Source organism: Diabrotica virgifera, chromosome 8 (genome assembly GCF_917563875.1).
Source record: "Diabrotica virgifera virgifera chromosome 8, PGI_DIABVI_V3a".
NCBI lineage: Eukaryota > Metazoa > Arthropoda > Insecta > Coleoptera > Chrysomelidae > Diabrotica > Diabrotica virgifera.
The window spans coordinates 29,323,908-29,348,065 of NC_065450.1; the positions used below are offsets into that span (position 1 = coordinate 29,323,908).

Below are 24,158 nucleotides of genomic sequence, written 5' to 3' on the forward strand. Positions count from 1 at the left end.
TCTGTACTTCTAGCTCTGTCCCATATTGTCTTATCCTCAATTTTTCGAAGGGTTTTCATATCTGCTGTTTCTAACGTTATTTTTGTTCACTCTGTGTCATGTCGTGTTTCTACCGCGTATGTCATTATTGGTCTGATGACTGTTTTGTAAATTCTGCCTTATATTTCTTTTCCGATATTTTTATTTCTCCATTATATAAATATGTACCGGGTGTCCCAATAAGAATGGTTCTCGGCCATATCTCAGGAACCGTTTATAGTAGTGCTTTGAAATAAAAAATTTTATAACAAAAATTGCCTCAGGAAAAGCCTGGAAATTATTTTCATAATTGTGGGACCACCGCTAGAGGGCGTAATTGAATATCAAAAATTAAAAAATCTAAATTTTACAAAATTTTCCTAATGAAGGGGCACTGGAAATCCGATCGTCGTGTTCTTCATAAAATTCTACGCATATTTGATTTGACAAGTTTAGGTCTACCTTTGGAAATAAGAGGTGGGGGTGAGTGGGAACCTTGTTATGAAAAACTGGCTGTGAGTCCGGTTCTGCTTAATCAAATTTTGCAAACTTGGTCTTGTTGAAGACAGATCTTTTTCGTCAATGTAAAAGTTATGATTTCGAACCAACTTACTGAGTAATATGCCAGCTAGAAGGCGTTATTTAATTTTTTTCAGAAATCTAGTGTTCCTTGGAAAATATTAAATACAAACATGCATTTTTAATACCATATTACAAAATTAGATAAAATTATCAACAGAATAGCGAAAACCGCATGTTAATACCTTTTTTCTATCTCGAGATATCTTACAAAACGTGTAAATTTAAAAACATAACTGTTACTGTCACCGGTAAACGAAATTCATTAAAAGTAGGGTACTATGGAAACAACAAAGAAACATTTTCCAGCAGTCAACGTATATTAGGTCTTTTCAACGCTTCTCATTTGTTTCGAACCTCGTTCATATCTCGTATATTAATATTATACACGGATTATACCGCATCTGACAGAGGCTCGAAACAAATGAGAAGCGTTGAAAAGCCCTATTACAAAGAAATAAAAACAACTATTTAGTGATGACATAAATGTTCAAATTTTTGCCCATCATTTTCGTTGCAAACATTTACTCTTTCAAGAGTAGATTGAACAGCAGTCTCAATTTCTGCTCTCGATATGCTTTGAATGGCGTTTAGTATTCTCTGGATAATGATTTCTAGAGTAGTGTATGATGGGCAACAATTTGAATATTTAGGTCGTCACTAAGTAGTTCTTTTTGTTCTGTGTTATATTTAATTTTAATAGTATTGTTTCTCTTTATATTGTTGTTTTAATTAATTATATTTTTATATCTTACATTGAAGAAAAAGATCTGTCTTCAACAAGACCCAGTTTTCAAAATTTGATTTAGCAGAACCGGACTTACAGCCATTTTTTCATAACAAGGTTCCCACTCACCCCCACCTCTTATTTGCAAAGGTAGAGTTAAACTTGTTAAATCAAATATGCGCAGAATTTGATGAAGAATACAATAATCGGATTTCCAGTGCCCCTTCCTTAGGAAAATTCTGTAAAATTTAGATTTTTTTATTTTTGATATTCAATTACGCCCTCTAGCAGTGGACCAACAATTATGAAAATAATTTCCAGGCTTTTCCTGAGGCAACTTTTGTTATAAAAATTTTTATTTCAAAGCTCTACTATAAACGGTTCCTGAGATATGGCCGAGAGCCATTCTTATTGGGACACCCGGTACACTGCGCGTCAGAGAAAACGGGCACCCAAAAAATGAATAATATTTGATGTCTCGTATCTCCTAAACCTGTTGTCCGATTCAAGTATTTTTTTTTTAATATCTTATATAGCCTTATTCTTTAACAATATCGCTGTAATAATATTGTTGCTAAACACCAACGAATCAAACTATGTTTTTTTCTCAAAGTTCGCAACAACCTGACAACAAATTTGGAATATTCGAGCATTTATTAAATACTGAAATTAAAACCCAACTATAGCCTCACGTTTTCTTAATATTCTGTTTTTTTTTATTCATTCGCTTATGTTGGATCATACAAAAGTTAGGTACTTTAACAACTAGCCATGTTCTTCATCAGTACAGGGTGTTTCTAAATAAGTGCGACAAACTTTAAGGGGTAATTCTGAATTAAAAAATAACGACAGATTGCTTTATAATCGTATGTCCGCAAATGCTTTGTTTCCGAGATACGGGATGTTGAATTTTTCTTATAAACTGGCGATTTATTTATTGCTTTAATACCGGTTAAGATATGCAAATGAAATTTGGTGGGTTTTAAGAAGTAGTTATTGCACATTTTTGACATTCAATTAAGAATTTTATATTCACCATTGGCGTGCATACGGGTAATATGATCGGTCATATTACCCGTATGCGCGCCAATTGTGAATATAAAATTCTTAATTTAATGTCAAAATTGCGCAATATCTATCTCTTAAAACCTACCAAATGTCATTTGCGTATCTCAACCTGTTTTAGGGCAATAAATAAATCGTCAGTTTGTAAGAAAAAATTAAACATCCCGTATCTCGGAGACGAAGCATTTGCGGACATATGTTTATAAAGCAAGCGGTCATTATTTTTTCATGCATAATTATCACTTAAAGTTTGTCGCAGTTATTCAGAAACACCCTGTACTGATGAAGAACATGGCTAGTTGTTAAAGTACCTAACTTTTGGATTATCCAACGTAAGCGAATGGATCAAAAAACAAAATGTTAAGAAAACCTGTGGCCATAGTTAAGTTTTAATTTCACTATTTTATAAATGCTAGAATATTCTACAGGGTGTTGCGAACTTTAAGAAAAAACCAGAGTTTGATTCGTACACCCGGTATACAATGAAAATTTACCTTTTTAGCAACAATATTATTACAACGATATTGTTAAAGAATAAGGCTATAACATATTAAAAAAATTACTTAAATTGGACAACAGGTTTAGGGGTGACAACAAATGACCCATTTTTTGGGGTGCCCGTTTTCTCAGACGCGCAGTGTATTATACTGCATGATATTATGCAGTAATGAGCGCGCTAATAACCTGTAAAATAACGCAAAATGGAAAATGCATTAAGTTAAGTGAGATAAAAAGAAATGAACTAGTGGATGTGGCAGATTTAGCGATAAAACTTCCAATGTGACAGTGACAGTTTTAGTTGACATACTCCTCTGATACGTCTAAAGGTGGGAAGCAATAAATAGAACGCAAGTGGATAGGTTTTTATCGCTAAATCTCTCACCTCCCCTAGTTTCATTTTTTTTTTCTCACAACTTAATATGTTTTCCATCTTTTGCGTTATTTTGCTGGTTATTAGCGCGCTCATCACTGTATATTATTTAATTTAGGCAACCTGCGGTTGTTTGCTCTATTCTCTTGATCTTCCACTTCTGTTTCGAGCTTTCCGTAGCTAGATAGTGTAATTCCTAGTTATTTAAACTATAACCATTGATTTTGTCTTTTTCGGGAAATTACTATGTTCAATCTTCTGGCAGTTATATTAAATTGGTGCAACATACGTTGTAAATCATCTTCACTTTGAGACATTAGTATTGCATCACCTGAATAGCAGAGTAGTTTAAGGTGTTTTTCTCTCATTTGGTATCCTTTTTTACTTCTTAATTTCTTTATTATTTCATCGCAACTATATTTTTAAAATTATTTATACAAAAAAATTATTATTGTTTAAATAATTAATAAACAATTAGCGGCTAAATCTGTGAGTAGAACTTTTTAATTTAACAAGTACATAAACTAATAAAAAAGTTTTAGAAAAATATAAGCTTGTTTGAATTTTTCCGAAACAATGCATATTTTCGTTCTCTATTGACTCCCCTAAATTAAGTTATTGTACGTTAAAAAAGTAGGTTATAGCAATTTTTAGCCCTCTAGGTGATCTTGGGCTTGAGCTAGGGTCAAAAATAGCCCTTTTTACCCTATATTTGAAGAACTATATATCTGAACCCAGCATGGGCGCCCGCAGAGAGGGGCCAGGGGGGGCCTTGGCCCCCCCTGAGATTTTACTATTTTGTATATTTTTCTGTACTCAAACCTAAAAAGTTAATACCTTTACGTTGACATAAAAGGTATATTATACAAGTATATAAACCAAAAACAAAATTATGGAGATAATATTATATTAAACTTAGACCATGGTCTAAGATATTAAATATAATACAGTAGACTCGCGATTATCCGAGTCTAGGTTATCCGAGCCCCTCGGTTAACCGAGGCAAAAGTCATAACTGGTGAGTTACAACTTTCAACCTTGGCGCAACATCGTTACCTCAAAAAGAGGAATGAAGCTTACGCAAAAAATTAATCAGACATTTTTAAACAGTAATATTGATAAGGCAAATGTTTTTATCTTTTATAGACAGTACTGTATCAGTTTTGTCATTAAAATATCCACAGTTATGATCATTTACGTGTTTTTCTATCAATATAACCAAGCTCAGTGTTAACCGAGTTTTTCCGTATCCGAGGTAGTCACGGTCCCAATTAACTCGGATAATCGAGAGTCTAGTGTACGTCGAATAGGGAGTTTTTGTTGCTACGTAACGTACGCATCTCCGTATACGTAAAGCAACTAACGTGTCGTAGAGGATGAATGTTAAAATAGGTAGTTTTTGTAACTGCCTTAACGTAACGTAAAGCAAATCGTAAAGTCATTTTTAAATTCCGTTGACATTTAAAAAAATAAAACAATGTTCACACAATATACAATTAATATACAAATGTAAAAAAAGATAAATGAATGATGAAATTGTATGGTTTTAATTGCTTCTATTTAAATATAAAAATATTATTTTTCCTTAGGTTAAAATTGTTTTATTTTTGTTTATACCTACTTTTTAGTTGTAAATTATTGTATACCTACATCAGAATTCCAGTAGGTATAATGTAAATAGTGTGGTAATATTTATTTGAAAATTTTACTGAAACTAGGTCATTTGTTTATCTAGTTATTAATTGTGGTGATCACTGTATTTCTTAAATTAATACAAGATTTGTTTGTTTTGCTTTATTAATAGACAACTTAAAAACAATAAAATTTTAAATCTATTATGAAGCTCCAATTTCCAATTACAAACACAGAATAATTTTACTCAAATAGAGTAAACCAATAACCAATATAACCTTAAAATGTTTATAAACAGGTAGTACGCTGATGAAATGTTCATTTGGTAGGTAATCGGGCAAGATCCTCGTGTGCATTCGGTGACTTTCGGCTCGATAGGAATGCGTATGAACCTAACGCACCAGCCCGTAACCTTAGGTAATACGTATCGCGATACGGGAGTTCAACCATTAATGCGCAAGCGTATATGTCAAAAAGATGCGTTACGTTTACGTATTTGTGTGCACAAAAACTCCCTAATACCTACGAACCTACGCGCCTTTTGAATGCAACCGGCAACGTCGTAGCACAAGCACAATCACATGGTGGTGGTGGTGATGGTGATAGATAATCCGGCCCCGGCCACGCACCACCATTCTACCTGTTTTCGTCAAGCCGCTCAGAGTTCACAGCCGTTGTTTATTTTCTTTGCGTTGAGATTCGCAGTGTATTTTATTTTGTTATTATCGTGTTAGCCTTACGGGCGGTTTCCGGTTTCTATCATTTAATACAAACACAATCCTTATCAGGTAATTTGATTTATTAACATTTTCCTTAAACTGCATGACTATAGTTTTGCTGGTTTATTCTTTAGAAAAAAATGGACATTCGAACATTCTTTAAAAGAAAAACAACCGCCCTCGAGGAAGTTACCGATTCCAAAAAGAATAAGGCTTCAACTCGTAGCCCTATCCCTAGCACAAGTAGTGACATAGCACGCGAAGAAGAAGGGGAACATGAACATGCAGTAAAGGAAGCAGAGCCTAGCACTTCTTCGAATAGAAATACTTTAGCGGAGACAGCAGATCAGCCTGATGTACAAGAAACCATTGCCCGAATATTTCCAGACGGTCAATCAGAAGACATTGGAAATTTTGTAAATTCCTCGTCGATTCAAGATAAACAAAAATACCAATACGATATATTAAGAAGTCCGTATACGCCGCCCCCTACCTACGATTTTAAGCAAGATGTTGATCCAAATAAACGGCCGTTTGTACACAAATGGCTTCAACAATATGACTGGTTGGTTTATTCCAAAGTTCTTAAAGGTGCCCTTTGTAAGTATTGTGTGGTTTTCCCACCTGTTGTGACACACGGTAGTACCTTAGGCGCATTTATAACAAGGCCATTTATAAAATACAGGGATTTCCACACGCAGGCCAAGAACCATTCTAATTCTGCCTGGCATAAAGATTCAATTATCCGTTCCAAAAATTTTATTGATGTGATGTCCAATAAAAAACTAGATATATTGTCTCTGATTGATGAGGGAAAGCAAATAAATGTAGCGGAAAATAGAAAAAAAATTCTTCCAATTATAAAAACAATAGTTTTTTGTGGAACTCATGATATGCCTTTAAGAGAAAGCAGCAAAAATTCTGGAAATTTTTTGGATCTCTTAAAATTCAGGATAGACGCTGGTGATACAACTTTAGAGAATCACTTGTTGAACGCAGGTGGTAACTTTAAATACACTTCTCACAGGATCCAAAATGAAATAATTTCATTGGCAGGACATGTAATATTAAAAAATATTGTCGAAGAAGCAAATTCTTCCAAATATTTTAGTGTTATGGCTGATGAGACTGCGGACATTTCGGGACATGAACAGTTATCTGTTGGTATACGGTATGTATACAAAGAAAATGAAAATTTTACGGTGAAAGAAGAGTTTCTTGGTTTTGTGAAATTAGATAAACTAAACGCTGATAGCATAGCTTATTCTATTTTGGAGTTTTTTTGAAACATCAGGTTTAAACATGGACAAACTTGTAGGGCAGGGCTATGATGGATGCTCAACAATGGCTGGTGAAATTCACGGGGTTCAGAAGAGAGTACAAGATAAGTATAAAAAAGCATTCTATTTTCATTGTGCCTCCCATAGGTTAAATTTAGTCATAAACGACATTAGTAAAATAGTTGAAATTCGAAATACCATAGGTACTGTTAAAGACGTAATAGTATTTTTTAGAGAGAGTACTCTAAGAAGAAACCTAATTCCCAATATACCTTTGTTTTGTGAAACTCGTTGGTCAGCTAAATATAAATCTTTGCGGATTTTTGCTGAAAATTTTAAAATAATATTTAAAACACTTTTTGATATAAAAACTGGGCAAATTTTAATGAACTCTTCTACTACAAAAAGAGCAGCTCAGTTATGGGCTGCCTTAAATTCCTTTACGTTTGTTATTTGTCTAGTTGTGGCAAGTAAATATTCAAATATTTTAGAGCCCATTGCAAATACGCTACAAGGTATTTCAATTAATTTTGTAGATGTTCATCACCACATAAATTTAATTACCAGGACTTGTGAAAAACAGCGCTCAGAGGTTGATTCAAATTTTGCAGACATTTTTTCCTATGCATTATCTATCTGTGAGACCCTCAACATAGAAGTGGGAAAACCACGAATTTGCGGTCGACAAATTCATAGATCTAACTATGAATCTGATTCAGCAGAAGATTATTTTAGAAAATCTATATTTATACCATATTTAGATCATCTGATTCTTGCCTTAAAAACAAGATTTTCTAAAGAACATGAAGTCGCCTTCTCTTTGTTTAATATTTTACCAAAAAATATAAAATCTTTAGATGTTAAATCTTTCGCAATTAAGGTAGGAAATCTATACAACATTGAGAATTTGGAAAGCGAATTAAATATTTGGAGAGAGTATTTATCTCAATCTCAAATAGCTGAGAACATAACCATTGAAGATCTTATTCAGCACTGTAAATTTTTTCCTGCTATCAAAGATAGCTGCATTCTTCTATTTACTTTGCCGTGTACTACCTGCACAATTGAACGGAGTTTTAGCACCTTACGCAGGATTAAAACGTGGATAAGAGCTACAATGGGACAAGATAGACTTATTGGGCTAGCATTGTTGAGTATCCATCGAAATCGTCTATTAAATATTTCCAATTTTTCCACTAAAATACTAGACGAATTTTGTCAAAATAACAGAAGACTGGTTTTTAGTTAAGAATAAAATTGCATGCTATTTTGTATTACTTTTAGGTATTACTTTTATTACCTTTTAGCATTAATAACATTTATTATAATATTTTGTTTTGTATTTTTTAAGAGTTGCTTTCGTGGTTTTGTTATTTGTTCCTAAAAGAAGTTGCAATATTTTGTTTTCTTAACGTTTTAAAAATATAAGTATTACATACAACAGTTTTTTATTTTGCCCCCCCTGAAAAAAAATCCTGCGGGCGCCCATGGAACCCAGTGGACCGATTTTAGTGCACAAACTTTCATTTTTCTTGCTATACATGTAGTCGAAGCAATAAAGCACTGAACGTCTAAAAAAAACTAGAAGACGGATCTTAATAATTCTTTTTACATTCGATTCGTGAATGCGCCAGAAACTTTGTGACCCAGAGCCATGATATAATATTGAAAAACTGCATAAAAAAATGCATTCTTAAAGTGCATCTCAAACAGACACTAAAAAAAATTCTGAACTCATCAATTATCGGCGGAAATAAGTTCAATTTTGTTACTAGGGGGTTTTTGAGGTCGCTTAAAACGAATATGACCTGATGACGAATATGATCTCCGGAGTACCTGATGTTCAGGGTACCTACGGTTTACCTCGTTTTGTGGAGTTTTCGGCAAATTCGTTAAAAATTAGTGAAAAATAATAATTACTCGGGGGATTTTGGGGCCGCACACGACGAATATGACATCGGAAGTGATTTCCGGAGTACCTGGTGCCCAGAGTACCTACTGTTTACTTAGTCTTGTGGAGTTTTCGGCAAAAAATGTATTAGAAAAATAGTCAAAAATAATTACTCGGGGGTTTTTGGGGTCGCTAACGACGAATATGACATCGGAAGTGATCTCCGGAATACCTGGTCCCTAGGGTACCTACTTCTTCTAGAGTTTTCGGCAAATTAATTAAAAAATTAGCCAAAAATCATTCCTCGGGAGTTTTTAGGTCTCTGACGACAAATATGATATCGGAAGTGATCTACGGAGTACCTGGTACCCAGGTTACAGTTTACCTCGTCTTCTGGAGTTTTCGGCAAATTCATTAAAAAATTAGTCAAAACTCATTAGTCACGAGATAAACAGTAGGTATCTTGGGCACCAGGTACTCCGGAGATCACTTCCGATGTCATATTCGTCGTCAGCGACCCAAAAACTTAAGAATGGAGATTTTTGGCTAATTTTTTAATGAATTTGACGAAAACTCTAGAAGAAGTAGGTACCCTGGGCACCAGGTAATCTGGAGATCACTTCCGATGTCGTATTCGTCGTTAGCGACCCCAAAAACCCCCGAGTAATTATTTTTGACTAATTTTTTAATAAATTTTTTGCGGAAAACTCCACAAGACGAGATAAATAGTAGGTACCCTGGGCACCAGGTACTCCGGAAATCACTTCTGATGTCATATTCGTCGTAAGCAGCCCCAAAAACCACCAAATAATGATGTTTGACTAATTTTTAATGAATTAGCCGAAAACTCCACAAGACGAGGTAAACGATAGGTACCAAGGGCACCAGGTACTTCAGAGATCACTTTCGACGTCATATTCTTTTTCCGCGCCCCGAAAAACCCCCGAGGTACAAAATTGAACTCATTTCCGCCAATAATTGACAAGTTCTGATTTTTTTATTGTCTGTTTGAGATGCACTTTAAGAATGCATTTTTTGTATGCAGTTTTTCAATATTATATCATGGCTCAGGGTCACAAAGTGTCCTGGCGCATTCACGAATCGAATGCCAAAAGAATTATTAAGATCCGTCTTGTCCTTTTCTTTTCGGATGTATTTTTAGTGATTTATTGCTTCGCCTAATAATGCAATTTGCTAAACCGCAAGAGATACGTTGTATTTTATAGGTTAAAAAGAACGAACGGAAAACTCCAAAATGCGATTTTCGAACAACAGGCTATTTTTAAACAGCTGTATCTTCGAATATACTACCATATTATGGATTTTAATTTACAAATGCGTGTTTTAAAAGTATTTAAAAACCCTTTCATTTGCCTGTCTCTACATTTTTTTCCTTGTTTAGTTAAATTTTTATAATTAGTTAATTATAAAATTTTGTATGTTTTGTTTCCGTTCTTCTTAACCTATAAAACATAATGTATCTTTTCCGGTTTTGAAAACTATTTCATCAGAAAGTTGACATTATAACAAAAAATGATAGCTGGTGCCCTAAAATCGCTAGATACCAATAGATGCGATAGATTCCGGTTTTAGAGTTACAACCGGCAGTACTGTTTTAAATTCGATGAACTAGTACAAGCGATATATTATTCGACACGCTTCCTTGCGTCGGACAGCCTCAATTATCTCGGAAACAACTTGCACGATTTTTATAGATTTTGGTGGGTAAGGGTTTTATAATGTGGCCTATATTATAGTTGTAATTATATTGTTATAGGATCTTCCATTTGAATCATTGGAAACAAAAAACGGCTTATGAAATTTTTCTCTTAAGTTAATACGGTATTCGCCAAAATAAACAGTACCGAAATTAAGAAGGCTGTGAAATTGCGCAGCACGCAAGTTGCATTTATCATATTTGCTATGCTTGTCATTAGTTGTCAACTTGACATTACGTTACGGTTAAAATCTTTGTCATTATGGTTCTCTCTACCGAAGAAAAAAAATTTTTTTGTAGAACATTATTTCCGCTCATACGGAATTGGTCGAAATAATGGCATATGGTTAAAACAAGTGTCAGATAGATATCAACAACAACTTAACAAGGCGGTACAAACATAATATTGTGATACTTTTTGTCAGAGATTTTAAAGACCTTTTGTCATGCGAGTAATTCAAGAATCATTTCAGGATAGCGCAACAAGCCATACAGCTGAACGCTCCATAAATTTGCTTCGTGAACATTTTTGTAACAGAATAATATTTCTGTCGCACAGATTTCAAGTATCCACCTCATTCACCGGATTTAACACCACCTGATGCCTACACTTAAGGTATGATGAAGAATTCAATATTTCGCTCGAAAAATTCGCCAGAAACTGTTGGAGAACAACGGCAAAAAATAATAACTTATTTTCAACATTTGCAGCAACCACTTTTCTTAAATATGTTTGATGATCTTCAGAAACGGTATAAAGCTTGTTTGCAACGCCATGATGCACATTTTGGACGCCATGATGCACCTTGTATTGTAAAAATTAATAATTCATAAATATAATTTTTTATTTTCGGTACTGTTTATTTTGGCGGATACTGTAGTTTTCTAGTTATCTCTGAAAAAAAAATAAAAATGACGATTTTCAAGATTTAAAGACACAAGTAAAAAAGACAATTTTTGAACTTACGAAGTACCTAAATTCAAGCTCAAACCATCTTCTATCAGCTCCCCTTAAGAAGTTTTGGCACGTTTTATTCTAAAACATTGTTTTTAATTGTTAAAAAAAGCACATATATTGTTAATATTGTTAATAAAGAAAATAAATAAAAAAAATTGTTAATAAAGGGCGGACAATCTGACTGCATTAACAACTAAAAAACAATGTTTTTAATTGAAACAAGCCCAAATTACTTATTGGTAGGTAACTGATAAAATAAGGTTTTAAGTTGCTTGTTTTAACAATATTCACCGAGGAGTACTTCTCATAAGGAATGAACTTTTTAATAATAAAATACATAGTAAACAAATCATTATTATGGACTTTTTTATGTACGTAAGAGTTATAGTACATTCATTAACGCAATTCACCTCGCAATTCTAAAGGCCTTCATGGATTTGTTTGAAATTTTGACAGTAGCTCATAAATGATGCAATAACAAACCTGACTTGGTGCTAATGTATGCTTCCACCCCGGGGGTGAATGCCACCCTTTCTCGGGGGAGGAAATTTAAAATTTTAAAATGACACCGGGAATCGATAGAGAAGCGAATTTTATGAAGAAAATGTAGAATAAAATTTTTTACCAAACTTAATAATTTCTGAGTTATTCGCGATTGAAAATTCCAAAAAAAAAACACGTTTTTCAATAGTTCTTCGAGAATAACTCGAAAGTTACGCATTTTCAGGAAAAAATCATCCCTATTAAAATTGGAGATTATAAAAAAACAAAGAAACTAGTCAGTTTTAATTAAATTTTTAGATAACATTAAGCAACTTATGAGTCATTGAAAACTAATTTTTTGTTTTTTGTAAATTTATGCAAAGATTGAGCTCAAATATTGGAAAATGATTAATTTTTCATAATGCATGTTAATAAACATTTTTAAAGTACCTTTTTAGATCTTCAAAATAAGCTTTGATAAAAGTCTCTAGCATAAAAAATTAAGCAAGTTATGACGAAAATTAATCAAATACCTCGAATATATAAAAGAAAAAATAACGGTAAAATGTATGCCATGTGCGGCAAAATTATTATTAGTCGTAGCACATGTAAAATTAACTTTATTTATTTAGAACAATTACGTTTTGAAAAAACTTGTTTTAAGTAGATTTTTTTTTTTCGATTTTCCAAAAAATACGTTATTTTTTAAAATATCTCAAAAAATATTGTATTTATGAAAAAAAACTGTTCTGACCAAAAATTTAGTTTTTTCTTTAATGAAAATTTTGCTTTTTTATAACTGACGTAGCTTATAAATTAAGCGAGATATAAGCGTTTAAAGTATTGATTTCAATGTAAAAGGAGCGCCTTTTTAGCCCTTTCACATTGAAAGTCTTAAAACAATAGGATATAGAAATATTACAGCTCTCATAATCTTATAGCTTATGAAATTTGTGTCAGATATTTTGTACTTGAAGGGAAGAAATTCTCCTACTACGATCCAAAATAAAAAATTTCATGTTTCTTGACCATATTTTTTAAATAATCTTTGTATGATGAGTTGTTTTTAAGGGCTGGTTAGCTGTACAATATCAAAATATTAGTCATGATTCAAAGCAATCGACATTTAACATATTTAAACATAATTATGGCCCATTACCACTTTAATTCCTTAGTCTTCAATTTATTTGAGTAAGGGGTAGTTTTCACCCCTTAAAAATAAAAAGCATGCTTTGCGACCAAGTCAGGTTTGAAGAGGAGGGTAAAATGAACTTAATTCCAAATTTTCAAGAAGATCGATGAAGGCAATTAGAATTGCGAGGTGTGGATCTATTTTATGCTTGAATGATTATACTATTATTATATTTTAAACTTTTTATGAATTTTCGCCACTTCAATTAACATCACAATTTAAATAATCTAGAAATACTTTTTAGATATGTATAATATGTTGCAACTTACTTCACAAAACTTGGCTCCGTATCTTGGTGGTGGGGAATCACAAAACCTGTATCGACTTCTGGTACCTCCAAAACAAGTACTGGTGCACGGTGTCCAGGAACTCCATTTGCCCCATCCTCCACTTTCTTGATCTGAAAATATTTTACCCAATTAGTATTTTCATGGAATATTAACATATTTTATTAAAAAATTAAACAAACATATCAATATCGAAAAAAACTAGAGATGGGAAAAATCTACCGGTTATAACCTAAAACCAGGTTTTTCCGGTTGTTTTTTTTTGTCCCAGTTATGACCGGTTTTTCTTTTTAAAGTAATAACCGGTAAAAAACGGATAAGGGGAAAAATACTGAATTAAGAGAAAAAATGGGACAAATTTTAGCTTCCCCGCGCGTCGATGAGAAATTTTAATATGACTGAAACCTATTTCACAACACTGATGACTGATTTATATACTGATATGGACTGATATTGATTCGAATGGAGTAACGCAAACTAAAGCGCAATGTAAATGTAACCTGTTGGGTATTGGCTATGACTAAAAACCGAACACCTGTTTTTGGAATAACCGGTTTTTTTGACCGGTTATAACTGCCTGGTTAAACCGGATTTAAATAAACCGGTATTACCGAAAACCGGTGATATGTCAACAACTGCCATCCCTTATAACAAACAACAACCAAAAATCGGAGGGCTCTGCCGAATACTTAAACGTAACCAACTGTTTGAATATATTAAATAACTCTTTTAACCCTAAATTTAATACATCGTGTATTTGTATATTCCTACAGGAAGTATATATCAAGCTTCAGAACCCTACGTCCTCTCTATCTGGATTAACCTGTAGTCTTGGTGACCTTTGACCTGGCTTTTTTCTTGGGCCCAAAGGAACTATAACGTTTGAAGATTCTATGAGCTTTCCTTTAAGAGTCATCGCACTTTCAGACAGACGGACAATGGGACAGATAGAAGAAAAACTTCTGGAGTCCTCAATCAATTTTGTGATCTTGGTAAGATTTAATGGAGTAATAATCAACAATTATTTATTTCTTATTTAGAAAACCGGCAATGAGATACCAATTTGGTTTTTCTTGTCTTACATTGATCTTAACCTCCTTAGCAGTCCTTTTTATCTTATTTCCAGCCCTGCTTTAATTCACGAAGATTAAATATATAACATCTAGCCTCATTTATCCAACTACTTTAAAAACTGGTTGGGAAAGAGATCAAAAAACAAACACAGTAGATTTTCGCTAAGATCATCATACTCTAAAACTATTTAACAAGCACAACGCAACGTAAAGCGTTTCAAAAATCTGGTTGTTACATCCTGTCGAATTTTGCTTATTTTATTAAATTTTGTTTCACCCCGTACATACATTTTAATTCTTATAAATATTTTTTTAAAAGCCAGTCGAAAGTTCGACTGGTATTGTCAAGACCCTTGACAAAGGGTAAGCTATTTTTTTATACCTTTCGTCTTCTTTAAATTTTATTTTTCGTTATTTCACCTGTTTGGCATTGTTATTTTCTCATTTAATTAGGATCCAACGTTTAGGGTCCGACGTAACCCTAAATAAATCCAATGTGGAACCAAACCATTGGTGAATTCCAATGTTGGTCCAACTATACCTATTCTTATGGAGCCCCAGTGTGTTCAGGAGTTGACTACACTGGAGGTCAACTTCCAGTTTTCAGTTAAGCTGCTTTCCAGCTCAAAGATTTCTTTTTTTTTTTCTACTAGTACTGAGCAACACAGGGCCTTCGAGCCTCATATGTACCGGTGTTCTAAGATTAATTCGTTATAATTTACATCAATAGGTAGGTACGGTACAAACGTAGAGAACATTTTACAGAAATCGTCTGCCGTAATGTACCTTATCAAAACTTAATTGTTTACGAATGAGAATGAGAGAGGAAGAAAGAAAGAATGAGGGAGGAAGGCGAAGTATGGAGAATTAAATAAAAATGGAGGGAAGATGAAAAAGAAAGATAGAGAAAAAAAGAAGTTTTATCTTCCCATATATCAAGAGTTAAAGTAATAGAAGAACGAAGAAGAAAATTGATAGAAAGAGAGAAAAGAAAAAGAAGGAAATAAAAAGTGAGAGAATGGTATCATGAGAAAAGAACTGGAAAAAAGATAAAATAAGAAAAATTACAAGCATTCGTGGGAATTATAAAAATAAATGAAAATTTTTATAGAAAACAACTTTTTCTAATACCAAATTTTTATTATTTCTAGGATACAATATAAAATTTTAAAATAAACTTACGTGCATAGAAATCGGCCCACTTAGAAATTTGGTCATTTTTTATGTCTATTTCCTAAACCTGTTGGCCGATTTAAGTGATTTTTTGAACATGTTATAGCCTGATTCTTTAGCAATACCACTGTAATAATATTGTTGCTAAAGAGGTAAATTTCCATTGTATACCGGGTGTACCAACCAATCTGTGTTTTTTCTCAAAGTTCGCATCACCCTGTGGAATATTATAGCATTTATAAAATACTGAAATTAAAACCCAACTATATCCTCAGGTTTTCTTAACATTCTGTTTTTTTATTCATTCGCTTATGTTGGATAATAAAAAAGTTAGGTACTTTCACAACTAGACATGTTCTTCATCAATACAGGGTGTTTCTAAATAAGTGCGACAAACTTTAAGGGGTAATTCTGCATTAAAAAATAATGATCTCTTGCATCATAAACGTATGTCCGCAAATGTATAGTTTACGAGATACGGGATGTTGAATTATTTCTTACAAACTGACGATTTATTTATTGCTTTAAAACCAGTTGAGATATGCAAATGAAATTTGGTGGGTTTTAAGACGTAGTTATTGCACATTTTTTTTGCATACAATTAAGAATTTAATTTTCACCATTAGCGCGCATACGTGTAGTATGACCGATCATATTACACGTATGCACGCTAATGGTGAATATAAAATTCTTAATATTATGTCAAAATATCTGCAATAACTATCTTTTAAAACTCACCAAAATTGATACGCATATCTCAACTGGTTTTAAAGTAATAAATAAATCGTCAGTTTGTAAGAAAAATTTCAACATCCCGTATCTCGGAAACGAAACATTTGCGGACATACGTTTATAATGCCAACTATCATTATCTTTTCATGCAGAATTACCCCTTAAAGTTTGTCGTACTTATTTAGAAGCGTATTGATGAAGAACATGTCTAGTTGTTAAAGTACCTAACTTTTTAATTATCCAACATAAACGAATGAATCAAAAAACAAAATGTTAAGAAAACCTGAGGCTATAGTTAAGTTTTAATTTCAGTATTTTATAAATGCTAGAATATTGCACAGGGTGATGCGAACTTTGAGAAAAAATACAGTTTGATTGCTACACCAGGTATACAATGAAAATTTACCAGTTTAGCAACAATATTATTACAGTGGTATTGTTAAAGAATTAAACTATAACATGTTCAAAAAATTACTTAAATCGGCTAAAAGGTTTAGGAAATATTAGACATCAAAAATGACCAAATTTTTAAGTGGGCCGATTTCTATGCACGTAAGTTAAATTTGTTTGTTGTTTCAATTCCTATGGTATGAAAGAATTTTGTAATCGATTTTAAACTAATATAAATAAAAAAAAATGTTTAAATTGATAAAAAATTAATGAAACATGCTTCTAAAGAGTAATTGTGATATACCTTAATATAGTTAATATTATATTAACTTAATAGAATATGAATTTTTAATATATAACTTATAATAATTAAACTAAAAAAAATTTTAAAAAAAATGAACTCCAGGGTTTGAACCGGGAACTTCTCGATCTGCAAACGAATACTCTACCACTGAGCTACATCTGCTGTTGACTAGGGTACTTTATAACGGGATCTATTGTCTGATTGCACCAACAAATCTTAAGCTCAAGCTTAGCCCACCTCAGCTTATAGATAGGGCCTTAAGTCTCACTTACGTTGCACCATAATTTTCGATTCTTATCTAAGCACGTCTTAACAAAGAAGTATAAGATGTAATCCACGTGGCAATCCATTGTAGGAAGCTGAAAATAGATCTGTCTCAATAGCGCAACGCGTATATTTCGTAAGCTGTGTTTAAGGCGCAGCTTAAGTTTAAGATGTTAGTACAACCAGGCATAAATGGCATTGCATTATTTACATTTAAAATGGCTTGAAATTTCAAAAGAAAACTTAATGCATCCATGTAAAAACTGTTTAATATTGCAGCTCGAGTTCTGAGCTATTCTGAAAATTTCAAATGTCTAGCTAGTCAAAAAGTATGTTTAAAATCGACTACAAGATTCCCGGACACAGTGACAAAGGGACAGACAAAGAACAAGTGAAGTATATAAAAACGTTTTAAAACGGGGAATAATCAATTACTATGTCTAGTTTGTTATTGTATTATACAACACGTACCTGTCACTGGTAACGTCGGAACACAATCCATCCTAATATCGGTCATAGTTCCCGTAATGGCTTTACTCACATACACGAAACAGTACTCTATATACCGTTCGGTGAACAAATCACATTCGAAGTACAGGCTGTGCTGACCTCTAACAACTCTTTGCTCAGAAATGTATTCTAAGGTAGTTGGTGGATCTAGACTTGCAACGTTTACTCGTAATTTCGCATATAGGCGTATTCTATCACCAACGGGCAAAATGCATGAAGGATATTCAAAAAGAACTGTGATTCCTCCACTGTGAACATCGCAGGGGAATATACTTCTGGCATGGACGTTGAAAACAAACTGGTCACTCCAATTTACCTGAAACGGAGAAAAAAAGGAGTATATATTTAAAAAAATAAAAATATATACTAACGAGAGTTTTGCTTTTGGTATTAACAATACCTATTAAAAATAAAACTTTATCAGAACTAATCTTCTGGTTTCATCTTTTGTGGCTTCTAATATTTGCAAGCTAACAAATCGCCGGAGCTAAGAAGGCCGAGGGAGATCTATCAGGTTGCATCTCACTACCCGCCTGTCCAGCACGGTAAAATTCCAACAAAGATTAGTTCCCAATACTCAGAATAGCAGTAGAACTAATAAAAATAATAAATAATAATTTCGTTGTGAATCTAAACAAGAGCCGTCTTATTTTAGTTTGGCTTACAAATATTAGATGTCACGAATGGTGTAACCAGAAGATTAGTTCTGATAAAGTTTTATTTTTAGTATTGTTAATATTAAAAGTAAAACTTTCGTTAGTTTTTAGCAGAGGCCGCCACGGCATCCATGTCAACATGATCTTTCGTTTGTGAATCGAGGCTGGCGGCCAGAATTTTAGTGGTTCAGAGAGAATCAAATATGCGCTCTCTGAAGAAACACTAAGGAGGATTGAAACTAGTTAGAGTGCTTTTGGCGCTCTCTGAACTAACTAAAATAAGGCGTCTCTTGTTTCGATTCACAAGAAAGTGATTATTTATTATAAAAGTATACAGGGTGTAACAAAAATACAGGTCATAAATTTAATCGCATATTCTGGGACCAAAAATAGTTCGATTGAACCTAACTTACCTTAGTACAAATGTGCACAGAAAAAAAGTTACAGCCCTTTGAAGTTTCAAAATGAAAATCGATTTTTTCCAATAGATCGAAAACTATTAGAGATTTTTTATTGAAAATGGACATGTGGTATTCTTATGGTAATAGTATTTTAAGAAAAAATGATAATGAAATTTGGACACCCCATAAAAATTTTATGGGGGTTTGGTTCCGTTAAATCCCCCACACTTTTGTGTACGTTCCAATTTAATTATTATTGTAGCGCCATTAGTTAAACACAAGTTTTTAAAAACTTTTTTGTCTCTTAGTACTTTTTCCAAAAGCCAGTTTTTATCGAGATATTTGAAAATTTGTCAAATCCACTATATATTTGTATATGGTAAAGTACGATTATGGATTAATTGTTCAACCTAATGATAAACGATGTGCTAGCAATGATTAGAAAGACACCTGGTGTTGATGCCCTCCTGTATGCCGATGACCTCCTAATATGGGCATCAAGTAGCAGTCTGAAAGCGCTCGAGGGATTAATGAACGAGGCTCTCAAAAATCTAGAAAAATGGGCGGATAAAAACTGCCTAACTGTCAGTACAACCAAAACCGTATATCAAGTACTTACCCTTTCAACAAAGCAGACTGCTGTCAAGCTGACATACAAAGGAGTCGACCTGGAAAGAGAGGATGTAACAAAATACCTGGGGGTGTACATAGATAAGAAAATGACGTGTAAACCTCAAATCGACGACATTGCAGAGAAAGCCACAAAGAGATGTCGACTGCTCAAACGTCTCACAGCAACAAAATGGGGCGCCACGCAAGATGTCTTGGTAGCAACATACAAAACCTATGTCCGGCCGATACTAGAATATGGGAGTGAAGCTACAATAACTGCGAGTACAAACACCACCTCCAAGCTTGAAGTCGCCCAGAACACTGCCCTTCGCGTCATCACCGGTGCTCCAAAATCAACACCGATTACATCAATGGAAGCCCAGACCGGTATTGAACCAATACAATGCCGCAGAGAGCAACACGCGTTAACCTTCTGGGAAAGGCAAAGACGAATACTTCCACAAAAATGGGACGAATATAGACAAGCAGCCTCGCGTCTTAAAACACAAACCACTCCGCTTACAGTAGCAAATCAAATCATGGAAAAATACCACATTGACCTGTCGAAAGCCGCCCCCTTCCCAGCGCAAACTACACTCGCCCGCTGTCTACCAAACACAGAATTGCGTCTTGAAAACCATAACGACCCGAAGCACTTATCGTCAGACATTGTCCTAAGGAAAGCCGCCCTAGAGACGATACACACCAATTACCCAGCGCATGATTGGCTCCACATCTACTGCGATGGCTCCTCGATGCCGGACTCGGGAAGAACAGGAGCAGGATATGTCTCAACGTTCTCCAAAGGCTCCATAGATGTGGGTGCCCCTCTCACCAACTATGATGGCGAAATTGCTGCTATACACGAAGCCGCTAAAAGTCTCGAGAATCTCCAACACCCCCAAAAAGTTGCCTTCTTCATCGACTGCCAAGCCGCAATCCTCGCCCTGTCGACAAATCGAAATACCGACTGTGCCCAAACAATATCTTGCCGCGTCCAACTATCGAACTTGCTGGAAAAAGGGTGGCTGATTACTTTATAATGGATCCCTAGTCATGTCGGTGTTGAAGGGAATGAAGCGGCGGATGAACTTGCAAAAGAAGGCACTACTCTTCCACAGCCCCCTAGCTTCCAATCGTACACATCAGCAAAGTCCACCATTAAAAGAGGAATCAAAGCGAAGGTAAAAGACCAGCAAATACAAGCCGGTGCTGGAAAATCTTGGGCCCACCTAATAGAGTCACCAATCCCTCACAACTTGCCGAGACCCATCAGTGTAGCCGCGTTCAGAACAACTACGGGGCATGACTACCTGGCCTCCCATCTACATCGCATCGGCGTCCGTGAAAATGACAACTGTCCACTATGTAATCAGCCCCAGATGGATGCTGCTCACCTCCCAAAGTGCCCAGCCCTGATAACAGACCCACCCGAGGAGGATGAAGATCGCCTACGAGAAACGGCTCGTCTATACTGGTCAGCGCGCCGCCAAATGGCTAACATGCCAAGGGTGGGCGTTGGCTAGTAAGTAAGTAAGTAAGTACGATTATGGAGACTTGGTAATAATATGAAAATTTATTTATGATTTACATTTTTAAGTATATTTTGAACCATATTAAAAAAGAAGCCACATCTCGATAAAAGATGCTTTATCAAAAAAATACAAAGAGGCAAAAAAGTTTTAAAAACACTGTGTTTAACTAATGGTTCCGCAGTAATAGTTTAATTGGAACGTACACAAACATTTGGGGGGTTTCAAAGAACAAAACCCTCATAAAATTTTTATGTAAACATATTAAAAAAGCAGCCGCAACTCGATAAAAACTGCCTTATCGAAAAAATACTAAGAGGCAAAAAAGTTTTAAAAACATTTAATGTAACTAATGGCATCACAATAATAATTTATTTGGAACGGACACAAAAGTTTGGGGAGGTTTAAGGGAACAAAACCCCCATAAAATTTTTATGGGGTGCACAAATTTCACTATAATTTTTCTTTAACATGTTCTTTCCATAAGAATGCCACATGTCCATTTTCAACAAAAAATCTCTAGTGGTTTTCGATGTATTCAAAAAAATCGATTTTCATTTTGTAACTTCAAAGGGCTGTAACTTCTTTTACGTGCATATTTGTACTAAGGTAAGTTAGGTTCATTCGAACTATTTGTGGTCCCAGAATATGTGTATGGTGGTAAGCGGATATTTAAACTGCTCTAGTGATGGGGTTGACTATCAGGAATACACTATGTACTCATAACTCCTTTATTTGGTTAAACTAATACCATATAAATGTATTCAGTTGATAGGTGATTACATAATTCTGCTCTAACGGCAGCAACCTCCCGAACCTAACTAACTAACTCTACTGACCCACGAATGACTCAAATCTGATCGTGTTCCCATATTTATCAAATACTTCGTTTTGTAAATATATTTTTATATATTCTCGTTAGTATGTCAAAATAAATAATCGACCTTGTTGATCTAAGCAAAACGTGGACTTAAACTAAGGTGTTCTACTTTGCAATTATTAAAACAAATATGCGTAATGTTTATTGTTTTATAAATAAATATCTAACGAATACTTTAAGGTAATTTAAGGATTTCTAAAATATCTAAATAGTGAGATAAATCCCATTTATCTATCATTTATTTATTTAATTTATGACCTGTATTTTTGTTACACCCTGTATAGTTCGCCATTATTGTAGTACCTAGTATTTCATAGTAATGCAATAAAGTGGAGTAGAGAAAGTGTGTCTCCTACTTATTGCTTAAATATGATAAATTCAGTTCATTCACGTTTCCTATATCTAAATTACGAAACTCCGCCTAAAAGTGGCTAATACAGTTAACACGAACCCAGGGTTGCAAACCCTGATACTTAAAATAAAGCAAACACTTGGGCTTCGTAAGTGCTAGGTTTTTACCCAACGTGACCGGTAGGAGAACCAGAAGTCGATATTTGAACTCTTAAGGTCGCGGCATATTATCATGCACGTATCGTTTCCAGCACGTAGCGTAGTTTCCGAAAAACCTTATTTTACAAAGAGGTGTCTGACACGATACGTTCCAGACAGTGTGAATCGTTCATATTTAAAACTATTAAAATCAATATTTTTTAGAAACTAAACGCTACGTGCTGGATTCGTTACCTGCATGATAATATGCTGCGACCTTTAGTGTAACTTTGCGTCGATTGATATACGATTTCACTATTTCCGGTCATTTTTCCCTACTTCCAGTCATAACTTTTTAACCGGCAATGACATCAAAATCAGAACTAAATATTTGGCCCCTACTTATTATCGGGCGATGATGCAATCTTAATTGCCGAAAACGAAGATGACTAACAACGCCTACTACAAAAATTTAAAATAACCGCCGAAAAGTATAACCTGACACTATCAATAGAGAAAACCCAATCGATGGTAATATCCAAGGATCCAATTAGACGTAAATTATTAGTGGACGACCATATAATCGAACAGGGTAATGGATTGTAGATACTTGGATATGGAAACATGCCTCTGTAGCAAGAAACAAAACAGCAGGCAACGGAAGCAGCGAGAATATCTGGTTTCCTGAGGGATATAATCTGGCGGAATAAATATATGAGCACCGAAACCAAAGGCCGCATTTTTAAGACATGTGTTAGACCAGTACTGACATATGCAGTTGAGACAAGGGCCGAGACAACAAAGACCAAACAAATATTGAGAACAACAGAAATAAAAATCCTAAGATCCATAAGAGGTATCACACTCAGAGATAGAATAGGAAGCGAAGACACAATGAAAGAGCTAGGCGTTCAAGATGTAGTGAGATGGACAAGAGCAAGACGACGCATGTGAGAAGACCACGTAGATCGGATGGATCCTGAACTTAATGGCGAAATGGGCGAAGACACAGAAGCTCAATACCAAGCGACCAATAGGAAGACCCAAAAGCGATGGTACGAGAGCTGAAGCTTCGGATCACAGCAGAGACTGCAACAGAAGAAATAGGACATAGTCCTATTAAAACAAGAAAAAGAGGAAGAAAACTTATTATCAGTATATATCAATTGATATATCACATGTACTATTTCTGCGACTATAATGTGTCACTTCCGGTTACAACTTTTTACCGAAAGTGATATAAAAGCTAGAAGTATATTATCCCTTGAGCGACTTTAAAACAGTACTTCCGGTTGAAACTCTGGAACCGGATGTCTGACGTCAAATTTCTCACCTTTTATACCTTTTTAAGTTCTTCTGGATTCTTCATAACCTTGGATGAGTCTTTGTCTGTCTGGCTATGTCCTTCCATTCAGATGTATTTTGTGCCCATATCCTACATTGTCTTATATTCATAGTTTTCAGATTCTCTTCCACGTCACTCAACCATCTCGTTTTGGGCCTTCCTTTGATTGTAAAAATTGAACTTTGCCTTTTGACTATTGAAACCTTCCGTACCCGCTTCCATTGGTATATTTTCTTTATTGTCTTTGTATCTTCTTGTCTCTGGCCATGTCCCAGCCAAGACAGTCTTTGACTTTTCACAAATCATACCATTCATTCACTTCATTAATCTCGTCGTTTCTCCTGATTTTCCATTTGCCGTCTTCCTCTTGCACCGGGC

General features: G+C 34.4%; 1 protein-coding gene across 1 annotated transcript in view; it reads right to left on the bottom strand.

The window, feature by feature from the left end:
* LOC114336298 (uncharacterized) overlaps positions 1–24,158 on the bottom strand; it is a 233,738-nt gene that overhangs the window by 134,979 nt on the left and 74,601 nt on the right. The window contains exons 5-6 of the mRNA XM_050659806.1: positions 17,827–18,181; positions 13,402–13,532 (exon numbers count right to left, since the gene is read on the bottom strand). Of these exons, the coding sequence (XP_050515763.1) occupies positions 13,402–13,532; positions 17,827–18,181 (486 nt within the window). The remainder of the gene's footprint in view (positions 1–13,401; positions 13,533–17,826; positions 18,182–24,158) is intronic.